Genomic DNA, 19,074 nt, shown 5'->3' with positions numbered 1-19,074 from the left:
TACCATCTTTTACTTGTAGAAGACAGGACGGCAGAGCAAGAGAATGGGGACCAAGGTACAGACTTTATTTAGAAGCGCAGTTATGTGCTGTAGACACTAGGGGGTAAATTTAGTAAAGTGAGAGTTTTTAGAAGTGAGTTTTAAAAGAGATGTTGCCCATAGCAACCAATCAGATTCTAGCTATTATCTTCTAGAAGGTGCTAGTTAAATGTTAAGTAGAATCTGATTGGTTGCTATGGGCAACATCACTTTTAAAACTCATTTCTAAAACCCTCACTTTAGTAAATTTACCCCTTGGCATCTGTGTGTTGCTTAATCCGTGTTGTAAAAGCTAGTGTTCTCATTACTGTGAAATGCAAACATTTTGAAATAACAGACATGAAACGTAGAAAATGACCTTACAAATCCGCGCTAATGAGATGTTCAGGAAAATGAACCTTTTCCACAGATTCCAAATGTATCTCAATGAGTCCATATGTAGATAAAAAAAGAAGAAAAACAAAATGTTTCTTTTGTCAGACAATCAATGTTATTAGAGATGTATTACACCTCAGGTGTCAGAAATGGATGAGGAGGTGATATAGGTCCGAACCCAGGACAGCAATGAATCTTGACAGAATATCCAAAACGTCCATAAAGATACACCAACAACGTGATGAGACCAAATAATGCTTACATGTAAGCTTACATATAAAATGCAGGATACAAGTGCGTAGCGGTTTCTTTAATCGGTCCTCTTTCACAGACACAGATCCACAGTTTTTTCACATGGATCAAATCCACAGGGCCCAAAAAAATATAATAAAGGGCCCAAAAAGTCACAACAAGTAACTAAAATAATACGGTTTATTAAAGTATAAAAACATCAAAATGAACATACCCTATGTACAACACTAAAACCTAACAGCGAAAGATGGATCCCGGGAATAACGCTGAATAGGTAAGGTGGGACACACAGGGTGGTAAAACAGACACTAAATAAACCGTATTATTTTAGTTACTTGTTGTGACTTTTTGGGCCCTTTATTATATTTTTTTGGGCCCTGTGGATTTGATCCATGTGAAAAAACAGTGGATCTGCGTCTGTGAAAGAGGACCGATTAAAGAAACCGCTACGCACTTGTATCCTGCATTTTATATGTAAGCTTACATGTAAGCATTATTTGGTCTCATCACGTTGTTGGTGTATCTTTATGGACGTTTTGGATATTCTGTCAAGATTCATTGCTGTCCTGGGTTCGGACCTATATCACCTCCTCATCCATTTCTGACACCTGAGGTGTAATACATCTCTAATAACATTGATTGTCTGACAAAAGAAACATTTTGTTTTTCTTCTTTTTTTATCTACATATGGACTCATTGAGATACATTTGGAATCTGTGGAAAAGGTTCATTTTCCTGAACATCTCATTAGCGCGGATTTGTAAGGTCATTTTCTACGTTTCATGTCTGTATTTGTAAGTTGGTGACTTATATACTGACCTTGTCTGCTGCTATATGAGGCAGCGCCTTATGTTGTGATATTTTTTCATTTTTGTATATCATTTTGAAATAACAGCTACCGAGATGAACGCTTTCAGGGCCTGATTCAGAGCCGGACGCTATTTGCGGTCGGTCGTTCTGAAAAAGGGGCCGGATATTTAAATTAAGCGCTCGCTCTTTGCGGTCTGTTGACGCCTCTATGTCTGAACGAGCGAACGAAACACGCACTTGCTCTTTTGAAAAAACGCCCCCTGGCCGCACGCATCATACGTCATCTCCGCTATTTATTAGATTAATCGAGTACATCGAACGGCGTATGAACTGCTCGCTATTCTTGTGGTAGCATTTTCCTACCGCAATCATGCGAGCAGTTCAGACTAAAAGACAACCAAGTGACGTGGTCGATGACGCTGCTTTGTTAATTATGCACACCCTTAAAACGCCGTTTTGACCGTTTGGCACGCCTGCGTTCGGATCTCCACTCCCCGTTTTCAAGCACCTTCCCCTGTTACCACCCACAAACGCCTCATCCTGTCACTCAAATTAGCAGGCATTCGCTATTTTGCGAGCACACGATTTCCGACCGCACTGGCTGGTTGGCACATGCGCATTACAACGCATGCGCAGATGTGTGAACATCGCTCGGAACGAACGAGCGTCCGCTTACGAGCAGTTCTGAATCAGGCCCTCAGTGTGTACAGGCAGCACGTGTGTTTGGTGCTTAGTAGTAAGATGTTTGATGGCAATGTCCAACCCTGACCCTATCTGTGCGTATTTACATTCTAATATTCATTCTGCCATTTACGGCACAGAATTGGGGGACAATAAATAATATAATCATGAAATGGGCGTTTTTGTTACTGGGCCCCATAACACAATACAGTATTTGGCATTGCTGTAACCAGGAGTAAAAAAGTTTTCTCATGTTGGCTTGATTTCCCCTAGGTCAGAGGCTAGATATCGTTCGGCACTCCAGCTGCTGTGGAAATACTCATCCCAGCATGCCATGTCACAGCTTTAGCATTCCTTAACAGCAAACCAGTGGAAGGGCATAATGGAATGTGTAGTTCTCCAGCAGCAGAAGTGACACACGTTGCCTAGCCCTGCCCTTGGTGATGCTTCTTAGATAAAAATACATTACTTGCAATATGCCACAAAATATAACACCAGTCCCATATATAAAAACAATATTTGGGTAGACTTAGGAAGAAGTTATTACCTTTTCAATATGACTCATTCCAAGAAGGGGAAATTTGGTCTGGTCATGATGGAATGAACTCCCAGGAACGCCACTGTCACCACGAAATACCTCCGGCGACAAGGCCCCAGTAGAACGAGATGACCCCCCCCCAATCCTAGAAGACGCTGGGGACAGAGACGCCCGCACGTAATGGAATCCAGGCCATAACCAGTGGCGCAATTCGGTCCATATTTGTATATTTTATATATTATATGTTTCTTCCCTGTATTAAAACTGTGATACAGTAACTTATTAAAGTGATATTTCCCTTGTAATCATATTTGGAGTTTCCCCTATTAAGGGGTGTCTTCCTTTAAGGGTAAATAGGTACAGGTTGTACTAGAACAATTTATTCAAACAGAGCGCATCCAATTGCTTACCAATTTTTTATTGTTTACTAGTGTTCAAGTTCTTTGGTGTTACACTTGTAAAGGCGAGCATAAGAAGCAGCATATGTTTTTTTGCGCAGTTAAGACTTCTGTCCTATTTTTATTTGAAGGGTATACAGTATGAAAGGCAAAAGGCAAAACCAGGTTGATTTTGCCTTTTAAATCACTGCTACTTTAAAACATTGGGCAGTCTCGCACGGAGCTCGCCAATGCCTGCAGTCTATTACATTTACCCCCTGGACAATCTTATGAGCAAACCAAGCAGTTTTACCATTCAAGCAAATGCATAATACAGTAATACATATATACTGTATAGCAGCTCGAGTGCCTCCCTAGGGCCCTTCTGGTCCCTTGGGTCTATGTACTTAGCCTTGGAGAGAGAGAAACTGTATTTAGATAAAGTACCAACCAATCAGCTCTTAACTGTCATTTTTCAAACACGGCCTGTAAGCCACTTTATCTCTCTCCAAGGCTTAGTACATAGAACCCTCTGTTCCTTTTTTTCTTTTTCTTGACACATGATTCGTGGGGCCCCATGAGGTCTTAACTCATCTCTGAGATGAATGTGAACATCTTGCTATCTTGCTGCAGATACATATGAGTGGAGGAATTACTCTTATGCTTCTTATATTAATGTGGAAAGAAATGATAAGAAAATTGATTTGTTTTGAGCTCAGGGTGATCTTATATTTGGTTCAAGCGAAAATCGTTCTTAGCTGTGCCTTGTTACTGGCAAAATAGGCTGTCTGAGGTGGGTGTTCTGAGTACGTACTAGTCTATGTCATGCATGAAAACAGTGATATTCCACCTTTTTTTCACCTGGGTGTCCCAAGTGTTATCGTGCCAATGCTCTGGGGCCCCAAGCTTCAGTGTGCCATTGTACTAGGACTCAAAGTGTCAGTGTGCCATTGTTCTAGGACCCAAAGTGTCAGTGTGCCATTGTTCTAGGACCCAAAGTGTCGGTGTGCCAATGCTCTGGGGCCCCAAGCTTCAGTGTGCCATTGTACTAGGACTCAAAGTGTCAGTGTGCCATTGTTCTAGGACCCAAAGTGTCAGTGTGCCATTGTTCTAGGACCCAAAGTGTCAGTGTGCCAATGCTCTGGGGCCCCAAGCTTCAGTGTGCCATTGTTCTAGGACCCAAAGTATCAGTGTGCCATTGTTCTAGGACCCAAAGTGTCAGTGTGCCATTGTTCTAGGACCCAAAGAGTCAGTGTGCCATTGTACTAGGACCCAAAGTATCAGTGTGCCATTGTTCTAGGACCCAAAGTGTCAGTGTGCCATTGTTCTAGGACCCAAAGTGTCAGTGTGCCATTGTTCTAGGACCCAAAGAGTCAGTGTGCCATTGTACTAGGACCCAAAGTATCAGTGTGCCATTGTTCTAGGACCCAAAGTATCAGTGTGCCATTGTTCTAGGACCCAAAGTGTCAGTGTGCCATTGTTCTAGGACCCAAAGTGTCAGTGTGCCAATACACTAGGACCCAGAGTGTCGGTGTGCCAGTGTTCAAGTGTACTAAGACTCAGATTATCTGTGTGCTAATATTCTAGGACCCAGAGTGTTAGTGTGCCAATGTTATAGGAACCAGAGTGTCAGTGTTCCATTGTTCTAGGAGTGTATAAGAAAGGGTCCTGGTTTGTACACCCTGAATATATATAATGGGAGGTGCTACCTGTTGAGACTATTATCGCAGGCACAGAAACAGACAGATCACAGGTGCACAACTCCAAATTACTGATTATATACCGTATAAATACATTATGCAATAAAATTTTGCAATAAATAGAGGTTTTTAGCATAATCGTGGCCAAGGTTATGGGCCTACCCACCATATCCAGGTAACCTCTGTAGGGTAGGTCCCTAACATACTAGGGTTCAAATCCAGAGCGCAGGACTCCCCCTCTCTAATGAGAAAAGTGAAGTGTAAAGTAGGAAAGATAATAGCTGCTGCATGTATGCAGGGGCAGATTGGGACGCCGGGACGTTTCCCGCTGGGCCGGTCCCTTTGTTCCCCTTTTGTGGCCGCTACCCTTTGCTCACCCCTGCACCGCTGGCCGGGCTGCCGCGATCGAATCGGGCAGCTCACTGAAGTAAAGAAAAAAAATGGCCGACGGGGGAGCTGCTGCGTATGCCCAACTGCAGCAACTCCTCCCATAGGCCATTGCGGAGTCCGTCAGTAATCACTGACGGCTCCGCTTGCAGCCCGCCCTCTCTCCGGCTTGTACATCAGCCGCTCTCCTCTCTCTGGCGGCTACATCAGCCCGCCCCCCTCTCCGGCATTTGCATCACCCCGCCCCCCTCTCCGGCGTCTACAGTAGCAGCAGCAGCTGTCCCCTGCACAGTGCAGAACACACAGAGCACAGGGTCAGGAGGAGCCGCCATTCTGCCAATAAGTAAGTAAACTAAACTTTATGTGTGTATATATATATATATATATATATATGTGTGTGTGTGTGAAAATCTACCTGCCTGTTTATGATAGGCTCAGCTACTGTGGCAAGAAAAGTAGTGTGTGTATATATATATATATATATATATATATATAAACACATACTACTTTTCTTGCCACAGCAGCTAAGCTATTATATACTATATTATAAAAAAATATATATCTATATATATGATTATATATATATATATATACATACATACATATATATACATATAAATACACACACACGTCCAGTGCCGCCCAGCCATTTGCTATATATATATACATATATATATATATATATATATACACATATACATACACACACACATGGCCCCCCTCCACAGACCCCGCCCCCTCAACAGACCCGTCCCCATTAGGGCTGCTACCAGGAAATTTCCCGGGCTAATTTCAATCCCAATCCGCCCCTGCATGTATGGGATAGAAAAGTGGGTATATAGTGGGTAGGCCCATAAACTTGGCCATGATTATGCTAAAAACTTCTATTTATTGCAAAATTGTATTGCATAATGTATTTATATATAATCACTAATTTGGAGTTGTGCACCTGTGATCTGTCTGTTTCTTTGCCATTGTTCTAGGACCCAGAATGTCAGTGTGCCAATGTTCTAGGACCCAGAGTACAGTGTGCCAATTTTCTAGGACCCAGAGTGCAGTGTTCTAGGACCCAGAGTATCAGTGTGCCAATGTACTGGGGCCCCAAGTATCAGCATGCAAATGTTCTGGGAACCAAAGTATGCCAGTTTTCTGGGACAATGAAATTGCCAGTGTCCTAGGACCCAGAATGTAGGCGTACCAGTGTTTAAGGATCTATAGTGTCAGTGTTTTAGAATCCCAAGTGTCAGTGTGCCAGCTTTCTGGGACCCCAAATAATGCATTAGAATGTGTTTCAGGGATTCCACAAAAAAACATTCTGTAACTCTACATGGGGTCCCACAGATTGAGCACTTTTTTTGCGTAAAAATCTTTTCAACTTGCAGTAGAAATAGTTAAAACTATTATACTGTTTTAAAGAATAATTTCTTTAATTTTCAAATGTGCTCTTTCAGTCTACCAAAAATGTTTTCTAATATTGATTGGTTTTTGTCCTGCTAACTATGCAGTCCCTGAAGAGCGCAGTTCAGGCTGACAGCTGTAAGATGAATAACTTCAGAATAATGTCCTTTTTGTATAAGATGGTGCTAAATAATGAATGTGCCCTTTAGAATGCTGGAGGGGGACTACAGACCTCTGAGCAACAATGCATTTTATTAGGAGAATTCTGCTCCGCATGTGGCGAGAAGTATAATCTCCATATACCAGTATTCTCAGACTCCAAGCAAAGCAATGAATTCCCTCCGACCGAGCTTGTTATCCTATTTGCAGTTATATCCTTCTACAGTTGGAGGCTTTTGTTTAAGTCCAGTTTGGGTCTTGTTGCACAGTTCAGTGCTAACTTAGGCTCATTGGGCAGAATTTTATTGATTTCTGCCCCCATCGCGCCCGACGGAGCTATTCAATTCTTGCTCCTGTCGGGCACGATCAGCTGACAGCGCTACATTTCATCCTCGCAGCCCCTGGGAGATGAGAGCTGAAATGTGCGAAAAGTTACATGTTTGGGTGCCCAAACATCACTTTTCGCGATCGCGCCCAGCACTTTGGCCGGGCTTAGCTGCTTTACGCGGCTAAACCCGACCACTTTTGGTGCGATCAGCACGAAGATCTAGAACAATTGCATAGCGGCCCGCGAACTCCTGTCACTTTAGACGGGAGATGCGGCACGCGAAAACAATTGAATTCCGCCCATTGTTGTCAACGACAGATTCTATCCAGCATGCCCTGCTTACAAGAGACTGGCCACAATTTACTGAGACTTGTAGTTCCACAACAGTCGTAGAGCCTTGGGTTGTCTATGCTTCATGTAGTGTTTGTAGGCAGCACCATAGAGCATAGACTATTTAGAAATGACATATGACTAATAGCAATGCGCCTAGACCAAACTGATACTATATTATTGGTGTCAGAATAAATTGCACCAAGTCTGAGTCTGATGGTGCTACAGTATCAAGGATCTTTAACATATATCCTTTGGCGCTAACACATGGCTGGCAAGGGATGCCACAACACTGATTTTCATCTCCGCGTTTCGTGTGTCCAAATTTGCTGGTCTCCATTGCTTTTGCAACTAGTTGTGTACTGGCATTACAAGTTTTTAGGGAATGTTTGTCAGCAGCTCCAAGCTAAATTTTACATGTAACAAGTGGGAACATCATCTGAAGTGCATTGAATGGGGTCATTTTCTGCATGGGGGAGGGTAATGTATTTTCCACCGTAACAAACGTGTAATCTGCGACTCCTGCATGACCGTAAATTCATGTGCTGTTTGCTTACGGTATTATTGCAAAATGGTTACACACGGTGTAGGTAGCCAATTTGTAGCCCAAACCTATATAAATTAAATGAACAGTAGTACACTAGGAACTAGTGACATCAATGTCCACAACATAGCTGCTTCTACTGTGTGTGAGCCACAGGTGAATGATAAGGTACAGTAGGCCCTTTCAATTTACAGATGTGTCCTCTTACACCTAGGGGTAAATTTACTAAAGTGAGAGTTTTTAGAAGTGAGTTTTAAAAGTGATGTTGCCCATAGCAACCAATAAGATTCTAGCTATTATCTTCTTGAAGGTGCTAATTAAATGTTAAGTAGAAACTTATTGGTTGCTATGGGCAACATCACTTTTAAAACTCACTTCTAAAAACTCTCACTTTAGTAAATTTACCCCCTAGAGTTAATACACTATGTACCGTCTGTTTTTTTACATTTTGCATCCTAAGCTAGGTACGCACCTTTTTGTTCACAAGCTGATCGGGTAAAACCCTACTGATCAGCCGAACTGTGTGTCCCCAGCATAAATCCCTGTCAGCTGCCGCCGAGCACCGGACACACTGGCCAGACATAGCATAGTGTGTATGGACTTCTATGGGATCGGGAGGTCGACAATTTAAACAGAACATCAGATGCGACCTCCAGTACCCGACCGTTGCAGGAGCATTAAAAGTCGTTTATCGGCAAACGCTCCTACAACGGTACAGTGAACACACCTATACAGTCGTCAACCCGATCATCCAATATCGGGAGATTGAGCCAAGGATTGTATAGGTGTGTACCCAGCTTAATTTGCATCGCAGATGCAGCGAAACGTCACTCGTCACTCACAGCGTAGTAGAGAAGCCGAGCTACGACTTTAATGGCACAGGTATTAGTTTTAAACAAAGTTGGACAAAGTTGTGGATGAAGCACAACGGAACTTGCCATTACAAAAAGGTGTGGCCGCTGCAGGGTAGGACCTTGTATACAGATTCAGACACACAGATGTCGCACTTCAAATCGTTCAGCAAAGTAGTTTTTCGCTTCCAGTTGTTTTATTTGTGCAAATGAGACGCACATCTTGAGCGAGAAAGTCACTTGGCGTGGTTGAGTCGCCCGGAACCTGACGGTTTGTTTGGCACGAATGAAGCCACAGTGTATGAGGACACATCTGTATCACTGAAGTACTTTCCAGTTGTGTGGAAGCTGGGGCTGGTATACTGTAGTATGCTGGGTGGCGTGGCTCTACAGTAATCAGAGCGACACAGTGGCCCATCTCTGCTGTAAGGCCATTGAAAAAGTAAAGTCAGACCCCCTTGTAGTACCATGCTCATGAAGTTGTTTCTTATGCTCTAACAAATAGCATGGTGTGAAATTAATTCCTGCATTTTGCTGTTGAACAGGTTCGATGGATGTAGAAGAGAGAAATCGTCAGATAAAAATTAAGATCAACAAGTACAAGCAAGTGGCTGGTTCCGACTCAAGGCTAGAGAAAGATTACCATTCCAAGGTAAAGAAGAGTGCACCCTATAGAACCCACCCGATAGGCCAGTAAACAGTGAGGACTACAATGATAAAGTATCTTTACAGATTTCAAGAACAACTTTCTTCTGCTTTTCTACAGTATAAACATATGTTTCAGGTGAAATACAATACATGCTAAAAGGTTGTTTTAACACCACAACGTGTCTCCACTCTCGGGGCCTCATTTACAAAGCGCAGAATGGGTAACACCCTGCCCAAAATCTTTTCTGGCAGTTTCTTTATTGTTCAGGTGCTCCTAGAGTTCCACCAAAGCTCAAGCTTTCATATAGCAAGATCGGAGGGCTCTGCGGAGAGACAGAAGTGTATAACAGTGATTGGAAGTAGGGAAAATGAGGGTGCCCCTTTATCCAAGTGCAGATTTGGCGCTTTGATTCGCCATTTTTGCTGAGCAGTGCAAAACACGATTATTCGACCGGAAACCCTAACTCTAAGGATTTCCGAGCATTTTGAGTTGGTCTTGTCCGAAACTTTTCGAGTATATAAAGTCCCATAATAAAGGCAGCACAAGTGGATATCCCCTCACTCATTAATTATTTGAGCTATTACTTTGATTTGATATTTACACTTTCCCAGGCACAACAGAGACCTATCTAGTCTTGAAAATGTGCAATGTATAGGAGATATTACTATGCTTTATTAGAATCTCAACTAGCACAACACTGACGATGTATAACACAAAAGTAACATTAAGGGGTCTATTTACTAAGCAGTGTTAGGAGACAGAGTGAAAAGTGATAAGAAAGTGATAAGGTGCCAGCCAATCAACTCCCAACTGTCATCTCACAGGCTGTGTTTGAAAAATGACAGTTGGGAGCTGATTGGCTGGCACCTTATCACAGACATCATCTTTCACTCTGTCTCCTAACACTGCTTAGTAACTAGACCCCATAATCTCAAAACTGTCCTGATATCACTGGGAAATTACAAGTTGTTTCCATGGGCGACCAGTTAAAACTTAATCAGATGGAAGAGAGAGTAACACATGTCTAATTTGGATACATTCAGATGTCCAAAACAATAAGGAAGGGAATTTTTGTAGGATATTGGGAACGTATTCCCATTCTCTCCGGCCAGCAAAATTCATCATAAAACGGAAACCTGCTCGGATCCAGTGATAGTTCTCCAGGGACTGCCCTGACCAGCAGCCATCCCCATGATCAGTAACTGACTCGAAGTAGCAGTGATCCCTGCCATGTCAGCCTTGTGCACATGCGTGACCTGAGGTCAGGGGCACCGAGAGGGGGGGGGAGCGGGTACTCTTTACATTAGGCTAGGGAGAGAGGCTGCTGCAGGAGACTGTCCTCTTTATCCCTGCGTTATGTGCGGGGGGAGTGAATGTGATCACGCCCCCCTGTGCCAACATATTGGATTTTTTTGTCTTTTTTTGCAAGGAGTGTGTTTGGCGACACCCCCTCCCATTCCTGGGGCTTGGCAGGGCTGTTGGCAGCCCTCCCTGAGGTCACGCATACGCACAGCCGTAGGGCATTCACTGTGGAGGCGGCGGATGGTCCACTCGGACCCCTCTTCACAACCCCCTGATGGCGTTGGTTCCTGCAGGCAAACTCTGAAAACTTTTAGTTTTCACAGTTTGCTAAATACTAGGCAGCCGTATTGTGAACCTAATAATGAATGGACCCGTTACTTAAAACAGGCGGACACTAGCATATCTGGATGTGCAACTGGCCCAGTACTGATTATGAATAGGCCCCATAGTCCCAGGGGGAAAACCAGGGGATCCCAAAGGGGAGTGGTGTGGGAGAAGATAGAGGAAACACTAAAGTTAATTGCAGATGAGTCCCAAATTTTAGTGTTGATGTCTAGCCAGGAGCACAACTATCTGTGATTTGTGTATAGTGGGAGACAAATAAAATAATATAATATATAAAATAATATAATATATCACCAGGAACACCTCTTCCTCCCCTCATTGTAGGATGATGAAATCTCCGGGGGCTTTGCCATTTCACACAAAAGCATAGAAATGTTATGACTTAAAGATTTCTTTCTTTCCAATATGCGCTTTTTCATCTGGATTTGCAAAAGGTTGCACAGAGCAATTATATGGGAACATTTCCATATAGCAGAAAATGTGCACTATATGTTGTGTGTGATTTACAAATAGGCGGACTTCCATTAAATACAATTTTCGACATGGTCATATATGCAGTTAATAGATGACCTTTATTGACTTCACAGGACCTCCTTTACAAAGCATAGGTGTACTGGCGTACCTAGAATGAAGTTACTTACCTTGCTCCGGTGACATATTTCTGTAGAAATGACCTGGAAATGATGCAGGCCCTATTTTCTCAGACGTATTGCGCATGCGTAGTAGACTCCAGTCCAATGCCTCAGTCTTCAGTGCATGTGCCGTCGTGATTTCTTCCTGGGGGAATGGAGGCATAGTTTGTGCACTGATCCCCTACTCTGGTGAGGCGCCCCATCTAGGTGGTTTGCACAATGTTGTTCCTCCCAATGCACGTCAGGATGTAGACCCACTCTCCAGCGATACCTCTGCATTATTTAAGAAACGCGCTGTGCAAGGCCAACCTCTTTAAAACTACCCACTGCATTAAGCTAAACTTTTCAATTCTCCTAAAATGAGAGTGAGGGGACACTCCAGAATGTAATGCCGCCGAATGTGTTCCCGGGGAATGTAATACCAATGCCGGTAGCCCGAACAGTGGAGATCCTGACTGGGGCTGGTAAGTACCCTAACCCTCCCCTCTCCCTCCCCTAACCCCCTCCCTTAGTGGTGCCTAACCCTAACCTCCCCCCAGTGGTGCCTAACCCTAACTCACTCTTTTTCCTAGCCTAACCCTCCCCGAGGGGTGCCTAACCCTAAGTCCCCCCGGGGGTGTCTAAAACTAACTCTCCCCCTCCTGCGGCTAACAGCTAACAGTCCCCACTTCGTTCGGGATTTCGGCGTCTGGCTAAAGATAGGCATCGGGATTTAGACACCTATCTTTAGTACCAGGTCAGACTTCCAGGCATTCCGGGCAGCAGTAAGTTAACCGCATCCCATGCCTCTATGCTATTAATATTTTTATTACATTTGTAGAAATGTGGAATTAATATACATAAAGCACCTCTGGAAGGTGCAAAAGATTGAAAGTATACGGCGAGGCGTGATTTCCTCTTTGGTGGTAAATACCAAGTCCTTATACATTGGGAAACATTGGCGTGTGCTTCCTGCATACAGGAAATGCTCAAATGAACTCCCCAGGATTTTCATAAAAAAATAAAATCTGCCCTGTACATGCCCCTGCCATCAGGCACATGTTTATCAATGAATGTGACTTGGATAAGGCGCATTACACTATTTGTTACCTGGCAGGATGATTGAATCGTGCGCTACAGGTGGGTTGTCTAATGCATGGATTTCATCATTCCAGTTTACTTCTCCCACCTGTTTACTGACAGTTAGAATTTTGATTTATAAATCCATCCCATTTAACTTCATTTATCCTCATTCCTTGAAAGTCGAATCTATTTTAAACTCCTATACAGAGCAGGTTCTGCGATATCACCCATTCTAGATCAACGTTGCGATCTAGATGACTGGAAAGTTAGTGCTGATATTACAGATGTGCCCACATACATCTATCCTCTGTGCGCTACAAGACACGCCACATATAACGCGGGAGCTCAGTGTGACTAGGTAGCGCCGAGCGTCTTTTCGTGCGTCTTTTTACCTTCAAAAGCGACTTATTCGCACAACGATGTGAATAGAAAGCACAATCTTCTGCTGATTAAAATGATATGCAGCATGCCTATATTCTGTGAGCGAGTGCGGGGGTATCTGCATGCGAAACACTACGTTACATGGTCAGCGGCTTTTACACTGTAACGTAGCGTTTGGCATGCAGATACATGCACAGACGCACACAGAACATAGGCATGCTAATCAACGGGAGCTGCTTGTGCTATCTGTTTGCATCGTTGTGAGAATTCCAGTGTTCTCCCAGTGTACACAAACTTTTCATGTGCAACAGTAGCGTTCATAAAGGACACCCATTCCACAAAGTTAGGTCCCAGAGGGGTTATCCATGCTCTTGCGATGCAAACTTTCTCCTACATGAGAGCATTAAGTACATATTGTCTGGCATGATCGCTCCATTGACCTTTATCCATGATACCCAAAAGTCACACCCTGGGGGCCAAAAGAGGAAGAGAAACGTCTATGGAGGACACCGCCCCAGTTGCCCTATACCAGAAATCAGAAACTTGCAGACACGACCATATTAGATGCCAAAAGACGCCCTCCCTACCTGAGCATTTGGGACATGCAGAAGACTGTCTCTCCCCAAATTTACATAAACGTACTGCTGTAAGATAGGTCCGATATAAAATAAATAATTGTATCTGCTGAAATCTGACCAACATAGTGGCTTCCTGTGAATTACCCAATGCCATGTTCCAGTCCCACTCCCCCAAGGGCCTCCTATCGTTCTCCCACTTACTTAACATGCAAGAATATAGAAAAGAAACCAGTCTCCTAGGGCTGAGCGTACACATGAATTTCTTCATGGGAGAGTCTATTATAGCAGGAGGGCCATCTGCAATTTGAGCTTACGAATCATGCCTGAGCTGTAAATATCTGTACAAATGACCCCTGAGAAGTCCAAATTTAGAGATTAACTGCGGAAAGGATTTAAGGGTACCTGCTTCATAAAATTGACCCACTGAGACCACTCCTCCATCAAACCCAGGCCAATTGTAATGAGCATAATTCTATCAGTGAGGCTGATCCCACAAAGGGGTGTGCAGATCCAAAATAGAATTCCCTAGAAGTTTATCAACCAAGTGCCAGATACGGCCAGCCTGATGTAGAATGGTTATGTCGGACCTGCTGCCCCTCTTCCCAGAAGTGCCTGTGAAGGGGAATGGCCTACGCCCAACGCAGCAACAAGTCGTACATGCTGATCATCAGCTTCCCTGAATTGTACCCATTCACAGTGATGTGCCAGCTGTCATGCAAAATAATATCATTTAAAATGAGCCAAAGCCAAATTACCCGTTGCTTGGGCCCAAGTTAAGGTGACATATTTAATACGAGGGCGGCAATCCATCCAGACCAGAGTGTACACAAAACTATCGATTTGCCGACAAATACAAAAAGGTGAGGACGTTCCAAAGAGGACAATAGTAAAGAAGAAAGGTAATAATAAGGATAATCTATGTAATGAAATCTATTGCTGATAAGAGAAATAAACATATGAGGGCTAAGAGAGAGACAGAGTAAGAGGGGGAGCGAGTGATGAGAAAAAGTGGGGAGGAGCGCTGAAGAGAGGGGAAGAAAGAGAGGGAGCGAGAATAACAGGCAGCTCCATGGACAACATCTAGTAAACTATATCAACGGCGTCCGTGTTACAGGTGATGTACGACAGAGAGGTTGTCACCAAGGAAGTAGAATAGGATTTTCCCCACTACTCCCTCAGGCTGCTTTAAGGACAGTAACAAGTTACATTATTAATGCACATGTGATCGTTGTTCCCAACAGTTTTGCTTGTTTGGTAAAGAAAAGTATCTTAATTAGAAGGCTATATTCTATCAGGCTATATTCTATCCGGCTATATTCTATCAGGCTATATTCTATCAGGCTATATTCTATCAGGCTATATTCTATCAGGCTATATTCTATCCGGCTATATTCTATCAGGCCTAACTTACCATGTCACCTCTGCTTATTTGCTCGATATCTCCAATGTTTTGCAAGGAATCAGGCTGCTTACTCTGTAGCCAGCCGTACCCGGCAGCCTTAAGCGAGTGTGTTTCCTAAACTTGTACTGTAGCTTGTGATCCAGGATGGCACTGGCCAGGGGCGCAGGCTGGTGAGGGGGTGCCAGCGCCACCCGGCAGTGCCACTGCGGCCAGTTCTGTATGAAAAGTCTGTGCTGCTGCTGATCTCTCAGTCAAGGGCATCATCGTCGGACAATGAGGGAGGGGATCGCCGCTCGTACAGCTACCACGATGTCTGTTTACTAACTGCCAACAGGGGGGGGGGGGGGGGGGGCGTGCCAGTCCCCTACATTGCCAGGGGCACTAGGACCCAGAGATACACCCCTGGTTATTAGCCCTCATTTCTATTTCTCTATTTCAGTGCATGTATATTTTGTATTATAATTCTCCATTGTTTGTGTAATAAATAGAGTAAACATACAGTGTGTGTGTATATATATATATATATATATATATATATATATATATAATTTCTATGGCTCCACTGTTTATTTGAATGCACTCATTTGAACAGAACCTGCCATACTGATTGGTCAGGCTAAGTGTAATTATATTTAATACATATAGGGCCTGAGTCAGACCCGGACGCTATTTGCGGCCACTCGCTGGCTAAAAGGGGCCGGCTATTTAAATCATGTGCTCGCACTGCGTCGCGTAAAGCCGCCCACTAAGTAATAGCGAGCGCCCGCACTATGCGCTCGCACCTGTTTAAAGACGCCCCTTTGCCACTCGCAACACACGTCATCTCCGGCAGTTGTAGGATTAATCGGGAACATCGAGAGCCATCGGAGCTGCTCGCAGCGCTTGTGGTAGTCTTTTCCCACCACAACATTGCGAGCAGTTCAGGCTAAAATACAACCCAGTCACGTGTGTAATGACGCTACTTTGCTAATTATGCACACCCATTAAACGCCGTTCTGACGGCCGGGCACGCTTGCGTTCGCACATCCACATCCCCGTTTACAAGCACCTTCCCCTGTTACCACCCACAAACGGCGCTATCGGTCACTCAAAATAGCGGCCTGACTGCGGGCTACGGGCGAACACTTTCCCATCGCAATGACTGGTTCGCGCGCACGCATTGCGACTCATACGCATGCACAGATTGCGAAAAATCGCTCAGAGCAAGCGCAGCATAGCGTCTGGGTCTGAATCAGGCCCATAGGACACTGACCACATTATCATCATACATTGGCAGAATGGTATTGTCATGTAACAACATCTCTCCGTTGTGAGTGTCCTTCCTAGCTGTAATACTGTACATTTACAAATATTTGAATATCAGTGGAATAAAGTGGTAGGAATAATGAACTACTCAATAGATGTAAGTATGTAACACTTCAGGAGAAGGATGCAGTAGTGGCAGTGCCACTCTATGGCTTTACCCAACTATACAGCAAGAAAGCATAACACTAGTTCTCTAATGCCTGATACAGGCAGCACAAGCCCACCCATGCTTGTAATTGCAAATAAGATTTCTCATCCGGTCACAGTGATATACTAATACTATACTGCCAGCACGCTCATTTACATTCTTTCCACAGATTTCCTGGTACAATTAATCTAGATAGGCCTTTCAATTTCACAGGCCGATGAGCAACAGATTTCTGAGGACCGAGAAGTGCTGAATGATTATATTCAATGTGTTTCAGTACCGGTCTGGCCGGGATCCGCAGAGAGGTTCAGACAACGTGTCCAACAAGTCGTCCGACAGCGATGTCAGCGATGTCTCCGCCGTGTCCAGGACAAGCAGTGCCTCTCGCTTCAGCAGTACCAGCTACATGTCTGTGCAGTCTGAGCGGCCGCGAGGGAACCGGAAAATAAAGTGAGCAGAATGTTCTATATGTTAGATATATATATATATATATATATATATATATATATATATATATATTGCACAGAACCAGAGACTTTGTTCATGATAAATATAATTATGGGATCACAGTAATATACACCTATTCCCATCAACACACATATTTTTAAGTATAAGGGGTAAATTTACCAAAGTGAGAGTTTTTAGAAATTAGTTTTAAAAGTGATGTTGCCTATAGCAACCAATCTGATTCTAGCTATTATCTTCTAGAAGGTGCTAGTTAAATGTTAAGGAGAATCTGATTGGTTGCTATGGGCAACATCACTTTTAAAACTCACTTCTGCAAACTCTCACTTTAGTAAATTTACCCCTAAGAGTAAGTGATGGAACCTAAATTTTTATATTTATTAAGTTATTTATCTAGTACACCATTATTCCCCGCCATTTGTTCTGTGTATTACGGTATACACAGCATATATTAAATGGAAACAGCGCCAGTCTATTAGAACTTTTAGTGAATGATGTATAGTATAATATTACAGTATGTATTTTATTAGGCTACGCGTTCACTGGCATTTGCAATGCTTTTTTTTCAAGCACATTTATTTTTATCATTAATCCTTTAATATGCAGTGGATTTATGTGTATAAATGCTTATAGTAAACATGCGCCTGGGACAATCTACAGACATGGTGAAATTCATATGCAGGGTCGGTTTGGCGCTAGGTGCCCCCCAGCTCGGAGTCCATGCATGCGGTGCACCATAAAGCCCCATTCGGTGACTCCGTGTGTATTTGCCGCTCTCCCACACTCTTGTTCTGAGGTCTTAGAAGGTGGAATTGCACCCACCAAAGCTTGTGATGGAGAATTCATTGAGCCCCCCTGCCACGCTTACAGAACTTACCGTGTTCTGTCAGCCCCCAACATAAACGCCTGCTAACCACACCTTAATGTTGCATTTCCTTGACCTGAATAAAATGTTTTCAAGTGAGCTGATGCGTCTCACACTCACACTGAAATGGAACAAGAAAAATTTTAAAAATATGTAGCACAGCGCAAGTGCATACATAGCCTACTACTGTTCTACAATGTCAGCATACGGTAGGTTATTATATTGCAATAATACACTAGTATAATGTATCAGGTGTTTCTTTATTTTGAAGTGAAACGGATATCAATTAATCACAACTGATGTCATTCAGGGTCTCTTCTTTTTTTAAAACGGCCAATGACATATATATCACGAGTTGGCTACGGGATTCTTGCGGTCAGGATGACGACTGTCAGAATACAGAGAGCGACATCCTGACTGTCAGAATCCTGACGGAATTTGGTAAGTAACCCTGACCCTTACCCTAACCCTAACCCACCTTTCCCTCAGCCAAACCCTCCCCTCCCACAGCCTGACCCTAACCTCCCCCTCGCAGCCTAACCCTCCACTCCCGCAGCCTAACTCTAACCTCCCCCTCGCAGCCTAACCCTCCCCTCCCGCAGCCTCACCCTAACCTCCGCCTCACAGCCTAACCCTCCACTCCCGCAGCCTGACCATAACCTCCCCCTTGCAGCCTAACCCTAACCCTCCACTCCTGCAGCCTAACCCCTAACCCTATCACTTATCATCAGGATGTCAGTGGTCAGGATTCTGGAGTCGTGATTTAGACTGCTGTCGAGATTCTGGTGCCAGTATTCTGACTGCTGGCATTCTGACCGTCGGGAAGCCTACTACATCCCCTTTGCACTACTGTTAAAGTGAACATACTGAGGAATGAGTTTTTTTGCACATTATAGTTTGTTTGAAACTTTTTGAAAAACAACCAAAAACAATCTGCAAACCACACACAGACGCAACGGGATACATGTAAAAATGCCATTTGGTATAGTATCATAGGAATCCAGAGTTTTTATAGTCAGACACATTTACATGTATTTCACAAACATTAGCAAAGTGGAAAAATAGGATATTACAGGATATTTTTTAATCTCTAGAAAGAAAAACGATGAACTTTGCATGATGTCCCCTTACATTTCTGTTCTCCTGCATGTGCTGTGAGATGCTAACCATC

The 19,074-nt window shown here is 43.6% G+C and overlaps 1 protein-coding gene across 14 annotated transcripts in view; it reads left to right on the top strand.

Moving 5' to 3' along the window:
* RIMS2 (regulating synaptic membrane exocytosis 2) overlaps positions 1–19,074 on the top strand; it is an 801,312-nt gene that overhangs the window by 661,572 nt on the left and 120,666 nt on the right. For all 14 annotated transcript variants that reach the window (XM_088442657.1, XM_088442652.1, XM_088442648.1 and 11 more), the window contains 2 exons: positions 9,315–9,421; positions 16,851–17,023. In XM_088442657.1, the coding sequence (XP_088298783.1) occupies positions 9,315–9,421; positions 16,851–17,023 (280 nt within the window). The remainder of the gene's footprint in view (positions 1–9,314; positions 9,422–16,850; positions 17,024–19,074) is intronic.

The sequence above is a fragment of the Taudactylus pleione genome, unplaced genomic scaffold, assembly GCF_031769625.1.
Source record: "Taudactylus pleione unplaced genomic scaffold, aTauple2 ptg000314l, whole genome shotgun sequence".
NCBI classification, from domain to species: Eukaryota; Metazoa; Chordata; class Amphibia; order Anura; family Myobatrachidae; genus Taudactylus; species Taudactylus pleione.
This window is presented reverse-complemented; position numbering and strand designations above follow the sequence as displayed.